The 23,398-nt window shown below is 42.7% G+C and overlaps 1 protein-coding gene and 1 pseudogene across 1 annotated transcript; one reads left to right on the forward strand and one right to left on the reverse strand.

Annotated features, from left to right (window-relative positions):
• The window catches only part of LOC120018583, a 300,249-nt pseudogene that overhangs the window by 163,202 nt on the left and 113,649 nt on the right, over positions 1-23,398 (forward strand).
• Positions 18,780-21,107, reverse strand: LOC120018776 (putative nucleotidyltransferase MAB21L1). The gene has a single exon (XM_038961981.1). It carries the CDS (start codon positions 20,706-20,708, stop codon positions 19,629-19,631), a length of 1,080 nt encoding a protein of 359 aa, XP_038817909.1. The 5' UTR covers positions 20,709-21,107; the 3' UTR covers positions 18,780-19,628.

Consider the following 23,398-nt stretch of genomic DNA (forward strand, 5'->3'; position numbering starts at 1 on the left):
ACAAGGCATCTAGCTACAGGGTATATAGCAACAGAACATTTAGCTACAGAGCATCCAACTACAGAGCATCTAGCTATAGCTACAGAGCATCTAGCTGCAGAGCATTTAGCTACAGAGCATCTAGCTACAGAGCATCTAGCTTCAGGACATTTAGCTACAGAGCATCCAACTACAGAGCATTTAGCTATAGCTACAGACCATCTAGCTACAAGGAATCTAGCTACAGGGTATCTAGCAACAGAACATTTAGCTACAGAGCATCCAACTACAGAGCATCTAGCTATAGCTACAGAGCATCTAGCTGCAGAGCATTTAGCTACAGAGAATCTAGCTCCAGAGCATCTAGCTACAGGGTGTTTAGCTACAGGGCATCTAGCTACAGAGCATCTAGCAACAGAACATTTAGCTACAGATTATCTAGCTCCAGAGCATCTAGCTACAGGGCATCTAGCTACAAAGCATCTAGCTACAAGGCATCTACCTATAGGGTATCTAGCTACAGAGCATCTAGCAACAGAACATTTAGCTACAGAGCATCCAACTACAGAGCATCTAGCTACAAGTCATCTAGCTACAGGGCATCTATCTGCAGAGCATCTAGCTACAGAACATTTAGCTACAGAGCATCCAACTACAAAGCATCTAGCTACAGAGCATCTAGCTATAGCTACAGACTATCTAGCTACAGAGCATCTAGCTACAAGGCATCTAGCTACAGGGTATCCAGCTACAGAGCATCTAGCTCCAGAGCATCTAGCAACAGAACATCTAGCTACAGAGCATCTAGCAACAGAACATTTAGCTACAGAGCATCCAACTACAGAGCATCTAGCTACAGGGCATCTAGCTATAGCTACAGAGCATCTAGTTGCAGAGCATTTAGCTACAGAGCATCTAGCTACAGAGCATCTAGCTACAGGGCATTTAGCTATAGAGCATCTAGTCACAGAGCATCTATCTACAGGGCATCTAGCTACATGGGATCTAGCTACAGAGCCTCTCGCTACAGGGCATCAAGCTTAAGGGCATCTAGCTACAGAGCATCTAGCTACAGATAATCTACTGTACTTACAGAGTATCTAGGCCAGGGCTGATCTCCAGGTATAGAGGGTGTAGTAATGAGACTTTGTCTCTACTCTCTCTCTACTCTCTGTTTACTTCCTGTTTCTACTCTCTCTCTACTCTGTCTCTACTCTCTCTCTACTCTCTCTCTCTACTCTCTCTCTCTACTCTCTTTCTACTCTCTGTCTCTCTACTCTATCTCTACTCTCTCTCTACTCTATGTTTCTACTCTCTCTCTACTCTCTGTCTTTACTCTATCTCTACTCTCTCTCTACTCTGTTTCTACTCTCTTTACTCTCTGTCTCTACTCTCTCTCTGCTCTCTGTCTCTACCCTCTGTTTCTACTCTCTCTCTACTCTCTGTGTCTACTCTCTGTTTCTACTCTCTGTTTCTATTCTCTCTCTACTCTCTGTTTCTAATCTCTCTCTACTCTCTGTCTCTACACTCTGTTTCTAATCTCTCTCTCTACTCTCTGTTTCTACTCTCTCTCTCTCTACTCTCTGTCTCTACACTCTGTTTCTACTCTCTCTCTCTACTCTATCTCTCTACACTCTGTTTCTACTCTCTCTCTCTACTCTATCTCTCTACTCTCTGTTTCTACTCTCTGTTTCTACTCTCTCTACTCTCTGTTTCTACTCTCTCTCTACTCTCAGTTTCTACTCTCTGTCTCTGCTTTCTGTTTCCACTCTGTCTCTTATCTTTTCCTGTTTTAGACTGAGCAGCGTCTCCCAGCGTTCAGACTATCCCAGGGTGCAGTGATGCTGGACTGCTTGTATCGTGTGGAATGTGAATCCTGTGGAGAGAGAGGCGGGGGGAGCGGGGGGGGGGGGGGGGGGGGGGGGAGAGGCTGCATAGGAGGGCAGAGAGAGATCTGGGAATGATGTAGGCTGGAAAATGAAAGAGAGGAGAAGAGGGGACTACAGTTAAGGAAACAGTGCTATGTGATTAGGAAATGCTACTATATTAAACACAGTTCATGAAGCAGTGCAAGGAGACAGAGTGGCGTTCTGCCCTGTTATCACTCTGTAGGATTATCATGTCATAAAGCATAGAGACATTACAGAGACAGGTAGGCATGGGTTAAGGCTGGGTTTGTTAGGGGTAGAGGGACACCCCCATCTGGGAACAGTGTCTGGAGAGAGGGAAGAGGCAAGAGAGGAGGAGGAAAAAGCCCATTCTGCATTGCTGTTACCGTCCAAAACAAACGCTAAAACTTTGCATCTGTCTCCGATTTCGCTGTTCTGGGCGGGATCTGTGTTGGTAGCGTGGAGGCATAGGAGGAAAAGTTCTCTCCAAAACGGTTCTGGTCAGGTCGCTAGTGTGGTGGACGAACACACAACATAAAGCTTTTTTAATGAGTTTCCAAAACATAAATGATGGATGTTCAGACTTTTTCTTTTGCAGTAAATATACATGTCCTGCATAGCAGTATTGCCAATTTTGTTTGATCCAGTTTGTGTAATTTATGTACAATATTTGTTATTCAAAAAAAGCTCCACTGTAATTCCAATGTTTCATCTTTTATTTATGGTTGTATATATTGAATTATTCTAAAGTATATTTGCCATTAGACTTATTCCTCTGTTGGGAAATGTACTGTAGCAGAGTAGGCTGTTAAGTGAAACATCATGTGATAGAGTTTCTCCTTAAGGAGCGAGAGGTTGGGGCGTATGAGATGTAGGAGACCAAGAAAAACACATGCTCCTTGACTCTGACTGAGGCTATAAAAATGAAAGGCTCATGCCACAGAATACTTCAGAGTTCTCCCAATATATAAAACATGGACCGTTATATCACAGTTTGAGCCTTTGCTTCTTTTTAGAAGCCTATCAACTATTATCTATTCCACATTGAACAGTAAAACTACTGAACACTAAAATAGTTCCCTTCTCTGAGATTGTAAACTTTATTTGACCAAAGCTGAAAGCCCACATATACTTGCTAACATCACCCTCGGACTGGGAGGGAAATGTCATCGTAATGGAAACATTGAAAATGTGTCAGTCTGTCCTGTTGACATGGCGATAGGGAATGGGTGACATTAGCTTTGCTCTCTCTTCCTCCTCCTCTCGCTCTCTCCCCCTCCTCCTCTCGCTCTCTCCCCCCTTTTCTCTCTCTCCCTCTCTCTTCCACTCCCGGTTCCTCTCTCTCCCTCTCCCTCTCTCTATCTTCAATGCTTTTCTTTTCTTGATGATTCTGAATCATAAACCTGATCACCTTATCTTTGGCATTCTTCCTATATAAAAACACAATATCAATGTTAAAATGTTTTATGTTAAAATTCGACTTATTTTGGATTGGCTTTAATATGTTGTTCCGTCCCAAATGATTTGCAGAAGGCCTTGAGTGATTGGAGTGTAGAAGGAGAACTACTATATTGGTTAACCCTGCTGCAGGTAGAGTTTGTGATAGTGCTGCTATTTGTGCCACAGGGTTAGGGTCTGTGGGATGAGGTACAGCTGTCCTGTTTAGGTCACAGACTAAAGAAATGAATTATGGTCGAAACAAAGTGTCCCAATCTCTTTCCTCCTCCTCCGTGTGTTGTGAGGGGAAAGGTGGAGGATTTAAAAGCTTTCTAACGAGGCAGCCTTGACACCTCAGCGCTGTCAGATCTTAATGTTGACAAACGGCCGTCTATCTCACCGCCCGCTTTGATTAGGGAACATCTCTGAATGGAGTGGCTATCACTCATGACAAGATGGCTGTTCATGTCAGCACATTTTCTCTCCCTGTCCTGCTTCTTTTTTTCAGATTATTTATAACCCTATATTCTACCCCTTGATAACTAAATTGCATTGTGGACAAAGCAGTTTGCTCGGTCCCCTCCTCTCACTCTTTTTTGCTCTACTTTTCTCTCTCTCTTTCTCTTGCTCTCTCTGTTGCTCGCTCTCCCTCTCCTCTCTCATTCTCTCTTATTGATGTTGGTGGCATGCCTGTAGAAATCAGCATGGTTTATTTAGTCTAGTTCCCACTCGGGTCCTCTGCTCCATCGTGCCAATCAGAGAGTCAGCTTCTCTGCTCAGCTTCCCCTCGTTGACCCTATGGAGGATAATGACGCTTTACTGAATTACAGTTTTAAGTTTCACTCTCTTCTCTTTGATGCTAGACGAGTAGCTGGCTGCTGGCTGGCTGGCTGCTGGCTGGCTGCTAGATGGCTCTGGCCTTCCTTTAACGCTACACAGAATTCACTTCCGAAACACTCCAACTTTTTCCATGCGTCTGATGAAAGCTCTCCAGACACGAGACAGATCAGGAAGCTGCTTTTTTCACAGTAATCGTGCTGACAACAGTTGCAGGAGACCTCTTCAAGACAAGGTGCTTGTTCCTCCTAGGAGCGCCAAGCATACTGAGAGCCGCGCTGAGAGAAAACATGGCAGACGAGTGTCAGACACCTCCCATTTCTCCAGACGTGTTCTGCTGCTTTTCTTACACACACAAAGAGTTCCTGCTCCATTTTCTCACAGATACTGTATGACCTTAAAGAAGACAAATCCTCACAGGCATCTCTGTGAGGTCATGTGTGGCAGGCGTGTGCTGGGGATGGGTTTAGCTGGCATGCTGGGGTTGGGCTGAGCTTGGGGTGGGGTTGAGCTGGAGCTAGGGTTGGGCTGGGGTTGGGTTGGGTTGGGTTGGGGTGGGGTGGGGTGGGGTTGGGTAGGTCTGGGTTGGGGTTGAGGTTGGGCTGGGGTTGGAGTTGGGCTGGGTCTAGTATTGTTCTTGGGATGGGTTGGTCTGGTGTGGGTTTGGGATAGGGTTGGGGTTGAGGTTGGGCTGGGGTTGGGGTTGGGCTGGGTCTAGTATTGTTCTTGGGATGGGTTGGGCTGGTCTGGGGTGGTTTTGGGCTAGGGGTTGAGCTGCGGCTGACATAACTTGATGAAGGCAGTTTAAGGCATTTAGATGTACTGTATAGTCTGTATGTACTGTATGTACTGTATGGTGTGGATGTACTGTATAGTCTGTATGTACTGTATGGTGTGGATGTACTGTATGGTGTGGATGTACTGTATAGTGTGGATGTACTGTATGGTGTGGATGTACTGTATAGTCTGTATGTACTGTATGGTGTGGATGTACTGTATGGTGTGGATGTACTGTATAGTGTGGATGTACTGTATGGTGTGGATGTACTGTATGGTGTGGATGTACTGTATAGTCTGTATGCACTGTATGGTGTGGATGTACTGTATAGTCTGTATGCACTGTATGGTGTGGATGTACTGTATGGTGGGACACAGCCTGTAGAGGGATGGTCCTGTTCCACTAGACTGTTCCTGTATGGCCGTATGATGAGATGTGGTGGTGTTACCAGTCTCTTAATTGATCTGTTTGTTCAGTGTGGTTCTGTCTGAGCTCCGAAAGCAGCAGCCGATAGATACAGTTCCAAAAGACTGGAGATATATTCTCAGCACTCTGTTGCCGCTTTCTATAGAGAAAACAGTGTTTCATAGTTTATCTTGTCTGACAACAAACGCTGAAACAGCCTATCAGTTTAGATGCTGGAAATGTATTAAATGTGTTCATATGTTCACTGTGGGTTCTGATGTCAATAGTTATGAAATACTACAGTACACCTCTTTTTACCCCATGTCATTCATCATTGGACGTTTTATGTAGAGATTGTGGGTACTGGATAATCCAGACTTTTGTAGCTTGCCGGATGTTATGGTATGCATTTTAGAAAACTATCAAAACCAGATTCCCCTTTGGCTCCACTGATGTGACACTTGAAAGCATTTATAATCTCCTTATCTTTCTACACTGATATGAATCTGCTCTTTGGGGTTCAGGGTTGAGATGTTTAGCTGTTTGAATGTTTTCTGGCTGTTCTGTCTGACTGTTCTCTGGCTGTATGACTGTTCTGTCTGGCTGTTGTCTGACTGTTGTGACTGTTTTCTGATTTTTCTGACTTCCTCTCTCGCCACCCTCTGTTCTGACTGTTCTCTGACTGACTGTTCTCTGTTCTGACTGACTGTTCTCTGTTCTGACTGTTCTCTGTTCTGACTGTTCTCTGACTGACTGTTCTCTGTTCTGACTGTTCTCTGTTCTGACTGTTCTCTGACTGACTGTTCCTACTGTTCTGTCTTTCTGCCCCTCCCCCCTCCCCTCCCCTCCCCCTCCAGGCAGCGAGGAGGACGAGTTGGTCAAGTCGAAGAAGGGGTTCCACAGCCAGACAGTAGCCAATCAGAGCCCAGAGACGGACCTGATGTTGGATGGAGACGATGACACTGCCAGTCTGCTGCAGGAGAAGGAGATGGACAACCTGGCTGGTGAGACGCATACACAAACACGCACTCACACACACACACACACACACACATACACACACACAAACACGCAGATATTTATCCTATGTTTGGGTCATGGTTTATGTGTTTGGCAGTGTAAGTGGATCTGGACAGTGTTTCCAAGGTGTTCAGGTGAAAGTGTAGTTCCTGTGTGATAGTGTGTGTGTGAAACAAACCGTTCTGTGTTGTTTTGGTTCTCCAGCGCCGTTCCTTCCTCGCCTATTTGTCTCCAGAGGTCAGTCAGTCATCTCAGTCCAAGTTAAACTATATTGATTCCGGAAGGATGATCAATCTGAACATGACTGCGTATCAAATGGCACCCTATTATTTAGTTAGTGCACTACTTTTGACTAGGGCACATAGTACTTTGGTCAAAAGTAGTGCAATAGGGTGCCATTTGGAATGCACTATACAGTGCATTTGGAAAGTATTTAGACCTCTTAACTTACAGCCTTATTCTAAAATGGATTAAATAGTTTCCCCCCCCTCATCAATCTACACACAATACCCCATAATGACAAAGCAAAAACAGGTTTTTAGTAATTTTTGCTAATTTATTAAAAAAATTCAAACGGAAGCATCACATTTACATAAGTATTCAGATCCTTTACTCAGTACTTTGTTGAAGCACCTTTGGCAGCGATTACAGCCTTAAGTCTTTTTGGGTATGACGCTACAAACTTGGCACACCTGTATTTCTCCCATTCTTCTCTGCAGATCCTCTCAAGCTCTGTCAGGTTAGATGGGGAGCGTTGCTGCACAGCTATTTTCAGGTCTTCGATCATTTTTTTTTTTTTATCCCCACAGCATGATGCTGCCACCACCATGCTTCACTGTAGGCATGGTGCCAGGTTACCTCCAGATGTGATGCTTGGCATTCATGCCAAAGAGTTCAATCTTGGTTTCATCAGAACAAAGAATCTTGTTTCTCATGGTCTGAGAGTCTTTAGGTGCCTTTTGGCAAACTCCAAGTGGGCTGTCATGTGCCTTTTACTGAAGAGTGGCTTTTCTGTCTGGCCACTCTACCATAAAGGCCTGATTGGTGGAGCGCTGCAGAGATGGTTGTCCTTCGGGAAGGTTCTCCCATCTCCTCAGAGGATCTCTAGAGCTCTGTCAGAGTGACCATCAGAATCTTGGTCACCTCCCTGTCTAAGGTCCTGCTCCCCCATTGCTCTGTTTGGCCGGGCGGCCAGCTCTAGGAAGAGTCTTGGTGGTTCCAAACTTCTTCCATTTAAGAATGATGGAGGCCACTGTGTTCTTGGGGACCTTCAATGCTGCAGAAATGTTTTGGTACCCTTCCCCAGATCTGTGCCTCGACACAATCCTGTCTCGGAGCTCTATGGACAATTCCTTCGACCTCATGGCTTGGTTTTTGCTCTGATATGCACTATCAACTGTGGGACCTTATTTAAGTGATAATGCCCGAGAAGCAGGTGTTTGGAGGATATATTGGCACGGAGTTGTTAGGGCCGAGACGAAGTCGAGGCCAATATATCCGTGCCAATATATCCTCCAAACACCGGCTTCAAGAGCATTATCACTTTTAAAGAACGGGTTACCAACATATTCAAATAATTATTTACTTATTTTTTATTAAAAACGTGATTTTTATTCATTTATTCATACTTCCACAAGGTATAGTCCCGACACACATCTAGGGTTGCTAGAGACGCGACCCAGTCGTTCGTTCTAAATGTTCCATTACTATAATGGCTGGCAACATTCTTATCCCTTGCTTGCTACCTAGCCAACTGCTGCTAACTTACAGTCACGTCAAAAAGTGCAGTCAGAATAACAGCAAAGTAGCTGCATTTGCATTTGTTTAAGCTGTTTTCTAGTGACATTTATTTGGATACATCCATAACAATGAGCTAATGAGGCGCGATTTCACCTGACATAGAAAATGTGCTCACTGTTGACACTTGTTCAGAGGAGCTAGCCAACAACACAGCTACAGTAACACGATCGCTTCAAACTGAAGCTTGGAAAGACTGCAAATTAGCTGTGTTTTGTTTGACCTTTTTTCAATTGACATTTTTTGGTATATATGTATTTCGACGAGCTGAGAAACTGTCTTTCTTGTCCCGGACAGCAGGACATCGAATTTGAATATCAAAACAATGTTGTAAATGTTGGGGAGGCAGACAGAAAGGTTTATACAAATCTCAGCTGTTGAACGAAATGTTAGTCTAAAAGAAATGTGAGATAATGTCTAGATGCTAAAGTGGAGATCAAGTTTATAAGTTGCCTGGCTGGGCTGATGAGACAGTGGATTGCGCAGTCAGATGGAACAGAGTAAATAGGTATTTTAACGTCATAGATTTAGCTGGTGGCAATTTGTGGAATAGACACCGGCTGGAATGCGGTTTTAACCAATCAGCATTCAGGATTAGACCCACCCGTTGTATAAATAAACAGGTGTGTGCCTTTCCAAATCATGTCCAATCAATTGAATTTACCACAGGTGGACTCCAATGATGTTGTAGAAACATCTCAAGGATGATCAATGGAAACAGGATGCACCTGAGCTCAACTTTGAGTCTCATAGCAAAAGGTCTGAATACTTATGTAAATAAGGTGTTTCTGTTTTCTATTTTTAATACATTTGCAAAAATTCTAACAACCTGTTTTCACTTTGTCATTATGGGGTACTGTGTGTAGATTGCTGAGGAAAAACATATATTTAATCAATTTTAGAATAAGGCTGTAATGTAACAAATTTGTGGAAAAAGTCAAGGGGTCTGAATACTTTCCGAAGGCACTGTATGTCACCATTCCCCTTCTAAATGGCCTAGACAATCAGTGACTAAACTAACATTGACCTAACCTGACAAACTGAACTATTAACCCACTATAACTCTATGGTCTTACTGATTATAACAGACAAACTATGAAAACAAAAGAATGAATGAAAATTACTTGAATCAACCTCCTCAGTGGAAATCAATATTGAAATAAACAAATCACAATTAGTTATTAAAACACATGAGTTGGTTGTTTGATATCTATACATTTTATTTTCATTAGAACACTGAGTCATGGACTATACCCCAAATGGCACCTATTCCTTTTTATAGTGCACTACTTTTAACCAGGGTCCATAGGAATCTGGTCAACAGTGTGCATTATATAGGAAAAGGGTGTCATTTGGGACACATCCATGCAGACGAAAGGGTCTGTTAATAAGAGCTGTTCTATGACATGATGTCTGAATGTCCAGAAAATAAATTGCATGTTTAAATAATGACATTTACAATGCATTTTATCTTGGAGGCTTGGAGTTTTTACCTGAACTGTGCCAGGCAGGCAGGAGAGTTCATACAGCTGGCAGGGCTACAGTGAAACATGTAATATAATAATAATAATAAATGCAATTAAGCAGACACTTTTATCCATAGTGTGTGCATACATTTTTAAATGGGTGGCCCCAGCAGGAATCAAACTCACAATCCTTGCATTGCAAGCACCCTCATCTACCAACTGAGCCACACTGTTCTATCAGGTCCTGAGATGTACAGACTGGATGGATATAGGGGTAGAGCAGTACAGACTAGATAGATGTAGGGGTAGAGCAGTGCAGATTAGATGGATGTAGAGGTAGAGCAGTACCGACTGGATGGATGTAGAGGTAGAGCAGTACAGACTGGATGGATGTAGAGGTAGAGCAGCACAGACTGGATGGATGTAGGGGTAGAGCAGTACAGACTAGATGGATGTAGAGCAGTACAGGCTGGATGGATGTAGAGGTAGAGCAATAAAGACTGCATGGATGTAGAGCAGCAATATAGACTGGATGGATGTAGAGGTAGAGAAATACAGACTGGATGGATGTAGAGGTAGAGCAGTACAGACTGGATGGATATAGATGGTAGAGCAGTACAGACTGGATGGATGTAGAGCAGTACAGACTGGATGGATGTAGAGGTAGAGAAATACAGACTGGATGGATGTAGAGGTAGAGCAGTACAGACTGGATGGATGTAGAGCAGTTCAGACTGGATGGATGTAGAGCAGTACAGACTGGATGGATGTAGAGCAGTACTGACTGGAGGGATGTAGAGCAGTACAGACTGGAAGGATGTAGAGCAGTTCAGACTGGATGGATGTAGAGCAGTTCAGACTGGATGGATGTAGAGCAGTTCAGACTGGATGGATGTAGAGCAGTTCAGACTGGATGGATGTAGAGCAGTTCAGACTGGATGGATGTAGAGCAGTTCAGACTAGATGGATGTAGAGCAGTACAGACTGGATGGATGTAGAGCAGTACAGATTGGATGGATGTAGAGCAGTACAGACTGGATGGATGTAGAGCAGTACAGGCTGGATGGATGTAGGGGTAGAGCAATACAGACTGAATGGATGTGGCGGTAGAGCAAAACAGACTGGATGGATGTAGAGGTAGAGCAGTACAGACTGGATGGATGTGGAGCAGTACAGACTGGAAGGATGTAGAGCAGCAATATAGACTGGATGGATGTAGAGGTAGAGCAATACAGACTGAATGGATGTGGAGGTAGAGCAGTACAGACTGAATGGATGTAGGGGTAGAGCAGTACAGACTGAATGGATGTAGGGGTAGAGCAGTACAGACTGGATGGATGTAGGGGTAGAGCAGTACAGACTGGATGGATGTAGGGGTAGAGAAGTACAGACTGGATGGATGTAGGGGTAGAGAAGTACAGACTGAATGGATGTAGAGGTAGAGCAATACAGACTGGATGGATGTGGAGGTAGAGCAGTACAGACTGAATGGATGTAGGGGTAGAGCAGTACAGACTGGATGGATGTAGAGGTAAAGCAGTCGTGTGGTTAATAATGCAGCTAATGAACCTCCCGTCCTTGTTGGGATGGGGAGCACTGTGTGTAGGTTGCTCGAAAAGAGGAATTTGGTCAACAACTCAAAGGGCACTGCATATCAATTACCTAGAGATACTGACTGTTTTACTAGTGTTGAGGCGTTTCCTTCCTGATGTTGGAGGGCCAGCATGTGTTGGTAAGGTCTGACAACAAGACGGCGGTGGTGTACATCAACAGGCAAGGGAGGACGCGGTCTCTCTCTCTCTTCTAAATCTGTCATCTGCTTATATGGAGCAGTGTGCATTTCCTGTCGCTCAGGGTGACATATTTTCCTGGGTTTCTCAACGTGGGTGCAGATCTAATGTCCAGGGGAGGTCCTATCTCTACGGAGTGGAGACTTGTTCGGCAGTGCTGACATAGGTCTTTATGCATCACAAGAAAACTCGCATTGTCATCTGTTCTTCTCAATGAGGGATCTGGGCACTCCGTTGGGAACAGATGCTTTGGCGTATCAGTGGCCTCGGACCCTTCTCTATGTGTTTGCTCCGGTGGACCTGATTCAAGCCACTGAGCAGAGGGTCCGTCAGGAAAGTCTGTTGTTGATTCTGGTGGCTCCACGTTGGCCCAGACAAACCTGGTTCCCGGAGATCATCCACTTGTTGGACGGGGACCCATGGAGGGTTCCATGTCATCGGGATCTATTGTCCCAGACACACCGGAGAGTTTGGCACCCACGACCACAGATAGGGGATCTGTGGGTTTGGTCCCTGAAAGGTTGAATTTGACGGCTAGGGGTTTATTCTTGAATGTTATTACGACTATACAGTCGGCAGATGTGCCCTCTACGAGGTGGTGCGGTTCCTGAAAGGCGTGCGTCGGCTCAGACCGGTGTCTAAGCCTATGGCATAGACCTGCAACCTGGCTTTGGTCCTGGATGCTCTGTGTGAGCCTCCGTTTGAATGATTCAAGTCTGTGGACCTGAAGGTCCTTTCCTACAAGACTGCCCTGCTCATGATCTTAGAGTCTGCCAAACACGTTGGCGATCTCCACTCACTATCAGTACACCCTTCCTGTTTGGAATTCGCGCCTGGCGACTCTAAAGTGATGTTACCTCCTACTGCAGCTTTTGCTCCCAAGGTTATGCTTATGTCTTACAGGTCCCTGGCTTTCGAGTTGTTCCTTTTCTCACCTTCTTTGTTTGCTTTCAGTGAACAACGGAGGTTGTATGGCCTGTGTCCGGTGCACGCTTTACGCACATATATGGATAGGACCAAGGATATCCGCGTTTGTGACCAGCTTTTTTTTTGTTTTCGCTAATCCACCTCGGTAGTGCGATTTCTAAGCAACTTTTTCTCATTGGCTATCTCCCTGACAAATGACAGCGAAGGAGAAGGGTTGCCTAGCGGTGTGCGTGCTAACTCCACTAGGGGTGTGGCAGCTTCTTGGGCATTGTTCAGGGGCATGCCGATTGGTGATATCTGTGCTGCAGCGTGTTGTGGTTCCCCAATTACCTTGTACCTGCTCCTAGTGTGGCTCATAGTGTTCTTATGGCTGGGTCCGGCAGTTGGTGTTAGACACCGGTCTGGTTGCGCATTTGTCCGGGTTACCACAGTTCCCTGCATGTTTGAGCCTTGGGCTGCGGCAGTGTGTAAAGTGTACATTATCAGGGTTACCACTGTTTCCTGTAGGTTTGAGCCTCGGGTTGCCGTGACAGCGCGCAAGTACACAGTTTCGATGTTGCTGCAGGTTTCCTCCTACAGGGAACAGTAGTTATAATCATAACTGTAATATTTATTGTCTTCATTAAAACATTTGATGGTTATTTCTGCCTAGTAGCTTAGGTTATTTAAATACCGTATTGGTCTGACCCTGCCCAGTCAGGAATGTCTCTGCTAACAATAGAGTTATACAAACCCCCTTATAGTGTTTTAGTGTTCTCATAGTGTTCTCACAGTGTTCTCATAATGTTCTCCAACCCACCTCCTGGTTATATGGCACCAGGCTCCAGCTCTGTGGGCCAGACTTTCCAGTCAGAACTGTGCTTTCTGCTGCTTTAGGTATAATTGCCTTATAGTATAGTTATCCAGAGTTCAGTCTGGTTGTGAATATAGATCAAGAGGAGCTGTTCAACAGTCCGATACACTGCCTGAACGCTGCAAACAACTGGTGCCTGAAATAAGAGCAGCAAGCTCTGTGGTGGTTTTATGCCTGATGCAAGCGTTTTACTGGAATACAATAGTGGATCCTGGCAGCCATCATAAATTCCTGAAACGTTTACTATGTTCCAATCACAAGGATTATAAAGCAGCAAATGGACTGAGGGAGAGAGAATCTGGTTGCTGTGCCTCCCCTGTCAAGCTCACAGACATTCTAAAAAAAAACATAGTTTTTTTCTGAGGGGAAAATTTCATCCTAAGACAGTTGAGAAAATAATAAAGAAAATATGATATACTGTAGCTGCTGTTTCTTTTAAAATATCATAGTTTACTGGTATGTTGGCATTCTGACAAAGAGAATTAGAATTGCAGACTATTGTATCTATAGTGTTGCCATGTAAGTGGGGGTAGCTTTAGAGACCTGCAATGACTAGCTTCTGTCCAGAATCTCAAGAGGTACAATCAGGCTTTAAGTAGTGGCTGTGAGCGATATTGTCCTTAAAGCCCCGATGCAGTCTTTGTAATTGTATTTTTAATTCATCGCTGTATGTCTAATAAATCACTCTGTGTTTATTTAATGAAAATGTACTGCCCTTTAAAAGTCCGATGCAGCTGTTTTTATCTCAAAATCAAATCATTTCTGGGTAACAATTAAGTACCTTAGTGTGATTGTTTTCAATTAAAATGGCAAAAGAAACAAAAATAGCTATAAAGAAACACCCTCCAAAATCAGCTGGACCAGTTACAATGAGTACAGAAAATTCTAAATTGAAACTTTCTTTATAGGTACATCATTTAGAACATATTATAAATTCCAACCGTATTAAAAATGTTGGTCAAAACATTTCTTTTTGGAACATTCAAAAACTCTTCAAAAACATTTACAATTTTTTCAAATATTGCATCATGGTAAAGTTAAAGGTATGTTCACATTCTGGCCAACAGGGGAGCCCTAGCTATCTCACACTGACAATTCAGAAGTGCTGGACATTATGTAGTGTTCTGTTTATGTGCTCTATATCTATATGCTACAGTCTGTGTGCTCTATATCTATACTCTATCTCTCTGCCCTGAGCAGTCTAAGTGGGAGATCATCCCTGTGTGTTGACAGCCTTTCTCCTCCTCTTTCTCTCTCTTGCCCTCTCACTCCGTCTCTCCCCATATCTCTTTCTCTCTCCTCCTCTTCCTCCTCTCTCTCTCTCTCTCCTCCTGCCAACCATCAGGTCAGTGTCTGCTGCCAGAGGGGTGTGGCTTACCCTGGGCCCAGCTAGCTATGGGGCCGGGCGGGGCCTGCCCTGTGGTTACCAAACCCATGATTAGTTTCACTCCCCCTGAACACTGGCAACACCGTCTGCTCTCACTGGCATCAACACACTCCTTTTGTCTACTCATCTGTAACCCAACTCATAAGGAGAGGAGAGGAGAGGAGAGGAGAGGAGAGGAGAGGAGAGGAGAGGAGAGGAGAGGAGAGGAGAGGAGAGGAGAGGAGTTTTGATAGTGGCTGTTTACTGTTTTGGTTGAGATATTAATGATCTTAACTGACAGACCTTTGAATGGACCAGTCAAAGACAGGCTGTACTCTTTGAAGTAGACATTATCATATCTCTCTCTGTCTCAGTCGCTCTCTGTCTCTCTCTCGCTATCTGGCATCATTTTAGCCCTTACATGGGTAATAATTAGCCTTATGAGTGCAAGATAATATTGTCATAAATACTTAGACAAAACCGCATAAAAAAGCACTGCTCAGGATGTTTTGAATTACATATAATATTACTGACTACATTACATGTTTAGGAAATTACTACTATAAACTTTCTTGCATATATAACAATAAATGGATCTGTTTTAGGCTTGATTCCCTAATGGCACCCTAATGGCCTATGTGCCCTGGTAAAAAAGAGTGCCCTATAAAGGTACATCTTAGACTTATTCAAGCCTTTGAGAGGCATGTTGGGCATTCGGGAGTTTGGGAGAATTAACTGTTTTAATTATGACACTACCCAGAATGCCTTGTGTAGCAGTGCAGCAGTGACATCACTGTGACTGTCTTCATCAGACCAGATTGTTTAACAGTTTACCAGCCCCGTAGACATTCAAGACTAGAGTACAGACAAAATAGAACTATAACACCAAGAAACTAGGACTATGTAATAGAATATTATAACTGGAATTATTTTAGCTAGAAATTTAATGATTTGCCCCATGTACAATTGAAATGTTTCTGAAATATTATTTTGAGGACCATCTGCGTAAAAGGACTGTATGTGTGTGTGTTAATATATAATATAATATAATTATTATTACTACTATAACTTTTTCTAAAGGAAATTCTAAGAAAACCGCTCCAGAAATATAGCGTTATAGCTCACGTATTAACGGAATCCAGTCCTTTTGGCATATGGAAACCTGTATCATTTATTATTATTGTTGTGTAAACGTTTTAATACTAACTCCGAATTATGGAGTATCCCTAGAGGGATTACAGTTTAATCCCGTCCCTGTAGCGCGGTGGATCCAGTGGATTAAGGCTGTATTGTCTCTCTCTGTACCAGAGTCCCTTTAGGCCACAACACAATGGTTCTCGTACCCGCCAACGTCTTATTATTCTCTTTCTCTCTGAGGGGGAGTAGACTAGAGGTCTTGGAATAGAGAGTTTATGTTGCAGAAAGACAAAGCCTTCAGATTGATGGGAATCTCTTGCAACAGCATCGACTGTAAAACAATATCTGTCCGTTTACTGAGACGTCGGCCGAATTCTCTATTCAAATGAAGCCTAACATGGGGCGGGTTTAATGTGTCTAAATGTGGAAACGACATTAAGAACAAGTGTCATTACAAGATAATTACATAGGCTAATAAATGGTAATGACAGGGATAAATATGAGTATTAGAATAATAAGTAATGTTTTGATCACGTTTCGTTTCATTTGCAAAAGCATTGCTTTCTATTCTGTGAGCATATCGCAGTAATTACAGCCTTTTGTATAATATTACATTATATGTATGTACATGTAGGTATTTATTATAGGTTATATATTATATGTCAGTGCATTGTGTAGTATCTATTCATTAATACGTTGTGAGGCATATTAGGGCTATATGTTTCCATAGGCCTACGATAGTCTACAACTGCAACGTTATTAGACCCGGGATATTGCATGTTTACTACAGCTTGTAAAGCACATGCTAAACGGTGATAGTGTAATCAGATAAGATCAGTTTAATACAGTCAGCGAGTTTATTACAGGCAGCTAGGGCAGGCAGAGAGAAAGAGTAGGAAAGCCGATTCCACTATTCCTGAGCGCTCTGTTAGCACAATGAAAGAGAGCCCAGGGAATTGAAACCAAAATCCACTTGTAATCTCGCAACAGTATCGGGCATAATTGGTTGAGGACCACAATATTAAGATTGATGAGACATTAAAGTGGTTCTTTGGAGTTCACGCGATCGATAAATATCCCAATTTCAAAAGCTTTCATTTGAGCTCGAGACAAATCACTGGAGCCGCGCGCCTCAGCGATACTGATCCAAATAGAACATGGAGGATGGAGGGAGAGGAGAGGACAGGAGGAGAGATGGAGATGCGGAGGAAGGAGGGTGGAAACAGAAAGATTGCATGTGATCCCGTCTGCTGATCAGGGGACATAAAGCCATCGTAAATAAATACTAAACGGATATTGTCAGCGCAAATATATGCGCTTTTATTTTCCCTCAAAGGTTTTTCAAAAACATGTAATTAGTTTAGGATGCTATGCATATTGTAACAGTAGTTTGGGGTGGTGTTGTATCTCTCATTTAGTGGCCCCAGTTGTCGTTATAGTAACTGAAATAATTGTTATGAAAAATATTAGTATGCAAATATGAATAATAATACACTATAAGTGACCAGTCATCATATTGGCAAGCGCTCCTCCATCTCTTGTTTAGTTCTGATAGGCCATATGACACTGCTGGTCCTATTGCCCCGCCCGCGCCTTTAGTTCAAATGGTTATTACTTATGTTACTTATGTAAATTAGCGTCATATAGTTTTGAAAGCCTAGAATGTATATTGGCCTGAATGCTTGTTGAATAGGCCGAATAGCGATTTGGTTCAAAGTAACCTATGTTAAACCCTCCAGAGTGCAACCCATAATGGAGCCTTGTCCTGTATTTAACCTGAACGAGTAATTCGAGTTTGCATCAAAAATAATGACTCTGAATGAAAACCTCTTACCATGATAATTAAGAACCGTGCATGTGCCCAAATTAAGAATAAATTGTAGAATTTGCATCCTATACATTACATCGTCTCAATATCTTCTCTGACTAAATCGAAGTAGACTCAAATTTGATAATAATTCACAATCAAAGAAATCAAATTATTTGTTAGGAATTGTTAAAGACCATACATTGTTTGTCCTTATATCTGATGCACCGTGTATTACACATTATAGGCCCAGTGGTCCTCAGCACCCCGGCCCAGCTCGTGGCCCCGGTAATAGTGGCACGAGGGACGCTCTCCATCACGACGACCGAGATATATTTCGAAGTGGACGAGGATGACCCCTCCTTCAAACGGCTTGACTCCACGGTAAGTCCAACCGCCACGTTCCCTTTCTGTTTGATATGCGATTACCCCACAAGCTTTTGTTCACATTCAAGTTCACTTTACTGATTCATGTTCATGTTTAGGCTGGGCCCGCATAGACTCCAGGTTCCTTTATTTTGCAAGACACAAATTGTGATTTAGAGATGTAAAAAAATTATCCAGGTTCACACATGTGCAACAATTCAAACATTAGGAGATTGTGGAGCATTTTAGAAAATGTGATCTAATTGAAACCTTGTGCCATTTGGATTCCCAGAATGTAGACGAGCCTTAAGCCTGCCTAGGTTTATACGCGCGCGAGGCTCCACCTGGAGAGAACCTGGCCTACTATATTTTACAAATGTATTGATATTAGGATCCCCTCAAAACCTGTAAACCTATGTCATCAAACGAGAGCCTACGATATCGGTTCGATTTTAGACCAACAGTATCATTGTTTATAAATATGGCGACTGTGTATGGACATGGGATAACAGTTGCACTATTGGGCTAACCCTAACGTTGTAACCTCGACATTTGCACAATTACGGGTTCAAAACACCTGGTTTTGCGCAGTCTTCGTGTGGACTGTATATTAGAAATATAGGCTTAATGTCTAACCCCAACCGTACCTCTCATACATGTTTTCCCCAACAGCCTTAAGCCTATAAAAAGCTTTTAATTAGACAGCCTATTATTATAACGTAGACAACCTGATAGATACAATATGTAGGATAGGCCTTAAGCCGGAACTAATAAAGATATGACAAACTATATTTGCGTAATTTAAAATGGGTTAAACACTAGGCCTATAAAATACCAATGTATGGTGCCGATAATAAATATGGCCTGTATGTGATTAAAAAAATACAAGTTATACATTTCATTAATCATGATTGGGACACAAATATTACATAGCTGGTTTTTATTAGGCTAACTCTTTAAATTAAATCAGAGACAGGAATAAAAAATCAGATCACAAATGTTATAATCCAGTGTATTTCAAGTGCATTTTTTCTTTTCAATTAGACCGTATTTATATATATTTTCTTATTTTCAGGTTTTATCATGTTATCAAGGTACAAACAAAAATGATCGAGTATACTTTAAATAAGAATTCAAGTATGTTTATGGAATGTTTTTTAACGTAACAGATAATACCATCAAAATGTAAACTTTCAAAATGTGAAAATGTCCACTGACAACAGATACAGCAGACTATCACTGAAATGAATGTACTAATTTATTTTCTACCAAATAAAAAAATGTTCAGGCGTTTTACTTTAAAAGGTGGAATTGAGCTCTTAAGTTTACATGTCACAGAACAACATACACAATTTCAGACCACTGGAATCACAACCTATGAATGTATTTACAGTAGAAATTGTACAGTTATTTTGTCAAGGCTTGTATGGGGGCTTTATTTTAAAGCATTTAAGCAAATAAACGATTTAGACAACCGTGGGCATGGAGAGAAATAACGAAAGATTAACACTGCATTGTAACCTAACCTTGAATGTGGGTTGATGGTACAATTTGCTCCTAAATTATGACATCACAGAATATAATTAAGAGAAGGGTCATATTTGACTAAATGTAATAAAAATGATCTCAGAGTAAACGTCTTCATCGTCAGAGGATAGTCACATTTTACAAGACCTTGAATAAAACAGGGGTGCAGTGATCATTTCTGTCCATAGTCCTTTGATACATCACCAGGCCTCTCACTGACCCTCCTTTACTATAACACACATTTACCTCAGAGTTTCTCCAAGCTTTTGGGGTTGGTCAGAATCTCTCTCGCCAGTCGCCAGGTCTGTTTGGCTGCATTTTCTAGAGCAGAATGAGGTTTCCCCTGGAACAGGTCTAGATTAGGCAGGAAGTAATGGGGACACCTCCTGCACTGCAAACACGAAATAAGCTGCAATAGAATCCCGTTCAAACGGTCCCCGAGGTTGTTCTCGTCCCAGTCAGACTCCCGTGGATGTTTTTCACACTCATAAGAAACCAGAGTCTTCATGTGGTAGTTGTTGAGGGGCGTCCCAGGCAGCTCAAGGTGCCGGTCCCGTAACGTCTTAAGGACCGACAGACATTTCTTCCTGCAACCTCCCAGCAGTAAGCGGTTCTCGGCCTCACCGAACTGCAGGACCCAGGCGTCGCTCTCTGCCGAACTTTGTTTTCCGTTCAACGAGTAGCACTCTTTAGAGAGAAGGTTGAATCCCTCGGCCTTTACCTCGGCTACCCTGTTAGGCCCCGGCCAGGGGATGTGCGGTAGGGGCCAGTGCGCTGCGCTGCGGGGCCAGATCCCGGTGCATTTGAAAGCCGGGGTGATCTGAACGATGTATCTGTCTCTGATGCGTAACTTCACCTCGCTGGTGTCAGACACCATTTTGACAACATCTCTATAGCTGCATTTATCCACTGCCTGCGCCACTAGGGTCTGAAATCTGGAGCGGATCTTGCGCGCAGAGAGGTAGCCGGAGGCAGTGATGAATTCTACCCAGAGAGACATGCTCCTCTTGCGGCCGTCGCTCAGCTTGAGCACGGCGCAGCCCGGCAGAGACCCATCATCCACGAAGTTAAACACCCCCATCTGGTTGAGGTAGAGCACCACCTCGAACTCCGTGGGGGAGATGACCTCTAGCCCCTCGAAGCGGTTGTCCATCTCGCTGAGAGAGCTGATGAAGCGGGGCTCCTGCACCTCCACCTCCTTCAAGACGTCCGACACCACCTTGCACACCTCCCGGATGGTCTTGGAGATGGCCGCCTTCCGAGATTGACATTTCTCCTGGTAGTATTTGTTGAGGTGGTACACCAGCTTGGCCTGGGCGGCTATCATGTTAGGGCAGAGATCCGGGTTGTAGACCGGAGTCTCGCAGTAAGCCGACGGATCCAACGCGGCTGTTTGTACGGGAGCCAATTTTAGAGAAGAAAGAACGCTATTAAAAAGAAAAAAATGTGTTCCACAAGACCCAACCCAGCCTCTTGCTAGTTGGGGCACATGCGTAATAACCTTGTTGGTCTAAATCATAAGCTTTTGCAATGGACTGCAGTTGAAAAAGTATGTCCTTCGATTTGCGAATAATTATCAAAAGTCCATATTACACGCCCTCACGTCACTAGTCAAAAGAACCTCGTTGTTGTTTTTGTTACCTCTCTAATCACTGCTGTAGTTATGGATCCACATGTGAAAGTGCGCGGTGCAGTCTGTGTGTGAATGTGTGAGGGCGTTGTGGAGGCGGCTGAGTCTTTCTGTGTTTAACAGCCCGGACGCTCTTCGGGAAATTATAAAGGGAGGGTTAGGAACGAGGATGTCCAATCGCCATCTGATTCGTCACCGCCTCCAGTTTATCGAACGCAAATTAATTCCCGGGTTTTATACACAATTTAAACTAAAGGTAGTAATGTCGAGGATCGGAAGTCCACCTACGCATTGGCGAGAGAAAAAACAGAGCCCACTTTCAGGAAGTCTTTTTGACATTTTAACGGATTTTCTTTAACTGCTCATTTTAGACTGCTTGTTTGTATGCTACAGTAGGTAGGCTATAAAATATGCCAATGTTTTGCTTATTTATTTGTTTTGGAATAAAACATATTTTAATTGAGTAGCATTTTTCTCGTGTTTATTATTCTTGCTTTCTCAGATTATCGTTTTGTTTTATTCTTGTAGATTAGTGTGTCTGTATTGTCCACAGCCTAAGAATGGTAGCTGATCTAATATTAGACACGACGACTAGAATGACAGATTTGATGACAATCGTTGCGTGGGGTTATGTCTTTTATTTGATTGTTTGCTTTGACAGACGATTCGCACTGCTAAATCTATTCAACAGGGACATTTCAAATGGGAATTTGGAATGCAGTGCCCGGAGAAAAAAACATCCTACTACATGTTGAAATAACCTATATTAGATGGATTTACGTCTTCAGCATATCAGTAGGCTAGGCTATTGTATAATTATTAGGCCTGTGAAATCACACGCTGGTTATTTTGACAATAATGCATGTATGCCTGGAACATTGTAGTAGTTACAAATAGTGGACCGGTTAATTTCCCCAGTTTTCTTTTCCAGCATAAATAGGCTAATGATAACATAAAGGTACAAAGCCCTTTAGAAGTTCATTGTTTTTTTTTTTTTACAGTGTCGTTGTATACGCTATTCAACGCAATAAAATACGTCTTCCGGCCTACTTTTCAATTAAGACGTTTTTGAATTTGAATGTAAATATTTTTCGTTATTTCAATGTATGAAATAGGCCTAAGATTCCTCATTAATTGAAGGATGAACTTGTCAAATTAAGTAGGACACTCATCTTTTCAGTGAAGAAAAATTAAGATGGCATAGAAATGTCCTTTAGCTATACCACTGTTTTGTAAGACTGTAATCTGTACATGTGTAGGCATTTTAATATATTTCCAATATGTATTATTTTTCAGCATTGGTAAATGTTTTATTGCAAGCATCTTGTTAGTTCGAAATACCGACAATTTTTTAGTTCACAATATTGCATAACGGCGTTTTGTTTGCAAAAACAGATTGTGAACACAAGGTTTTCATGAGCAGGCCGTTACAAATTATTGATGTTGTACATTTTAGGCATCATTCCAGGTGAGTGTTGTGTGAGCAGTGTTTACAATTATCACGAATATGATGATAGAACAAATTAAACAAAATTAAACAATTGCAAAGAAAAGAAAACTATACTTTATCATTATTATTATGATGATGATTATTTTAGCCTATATATATATATATAAATATATATATAATTGACTTGAGTAGGCCTAGTATTTTCATCAGAAGTAAATGAGGCCTACATAGGCAACACAACATAGGCTAGGTCTACAATATTCATGTTACTGCTACAAAAATACTTAACTATTCCAATCGTATTACTAATATAAAACAGATTATTATGTTATCAAGACCTCAATGGAAGCAAGACACATTTATGCACAGCACCAGTAGAATAGATATTTTTATGCAGACGAAGTTGCTGCACATTTCTGCACAGTAAATAAGTCCTTCCCCCACACCAGATCACCGAACAATCACTGTAGTTATCACCGAACCATCTCCCTATCTCGGAACCATCTCTAGCTTTAAAAGTAGTAATCATCGTAGCTTCCCGTCTCTGAAGGTTCAGTATGAGCTTTGAAGAAGTCGTCAAACGGCAAAGTTGCAGAGAGCAGGTACAGAACACAACGACGTTTACACTCATCTGCACCAACACTTTGCTGCACTGAACCACACGTTATCAGGATAGACTGCACCTTGTCAGTTCCGGTGTTGTCTCTCTCTGTGTGTGTGTGTGTGTGTGTGTGTGTGTGTGTGTGTGTGTGTGTGTGTGTGTGTGTGTGTGTGTGTGTGTGTGTGTGTGTGTGTGTGTGTGTGTGTGTGTGTGTGTGTGTGTGTGTGTGTGTGTGTGTGTGTGTGTGTGTGTGTGTGAGATGGATAGGTGTCTCCCACTATCATGCCAGCCAGTCTGGAAGTCTCTGTCAGCAGCATCAGCCCAATCATAATTAAT

The sequence above is a fragment of the Salvelinus namaycush genome, chromosome 23, assembly GCF_016432855.1.
Source record: "Salvelinus namaycush isolate Seneca chromosome 23, SaNama_1.0, whole genome shotgun sequence".
Lineage (NCBI taxonomy): Eukaryota > Metazoa > Chordata > Actinopteri > Salmoniformes > Salmonidae > Salvelinus > Salvelinus namaycush.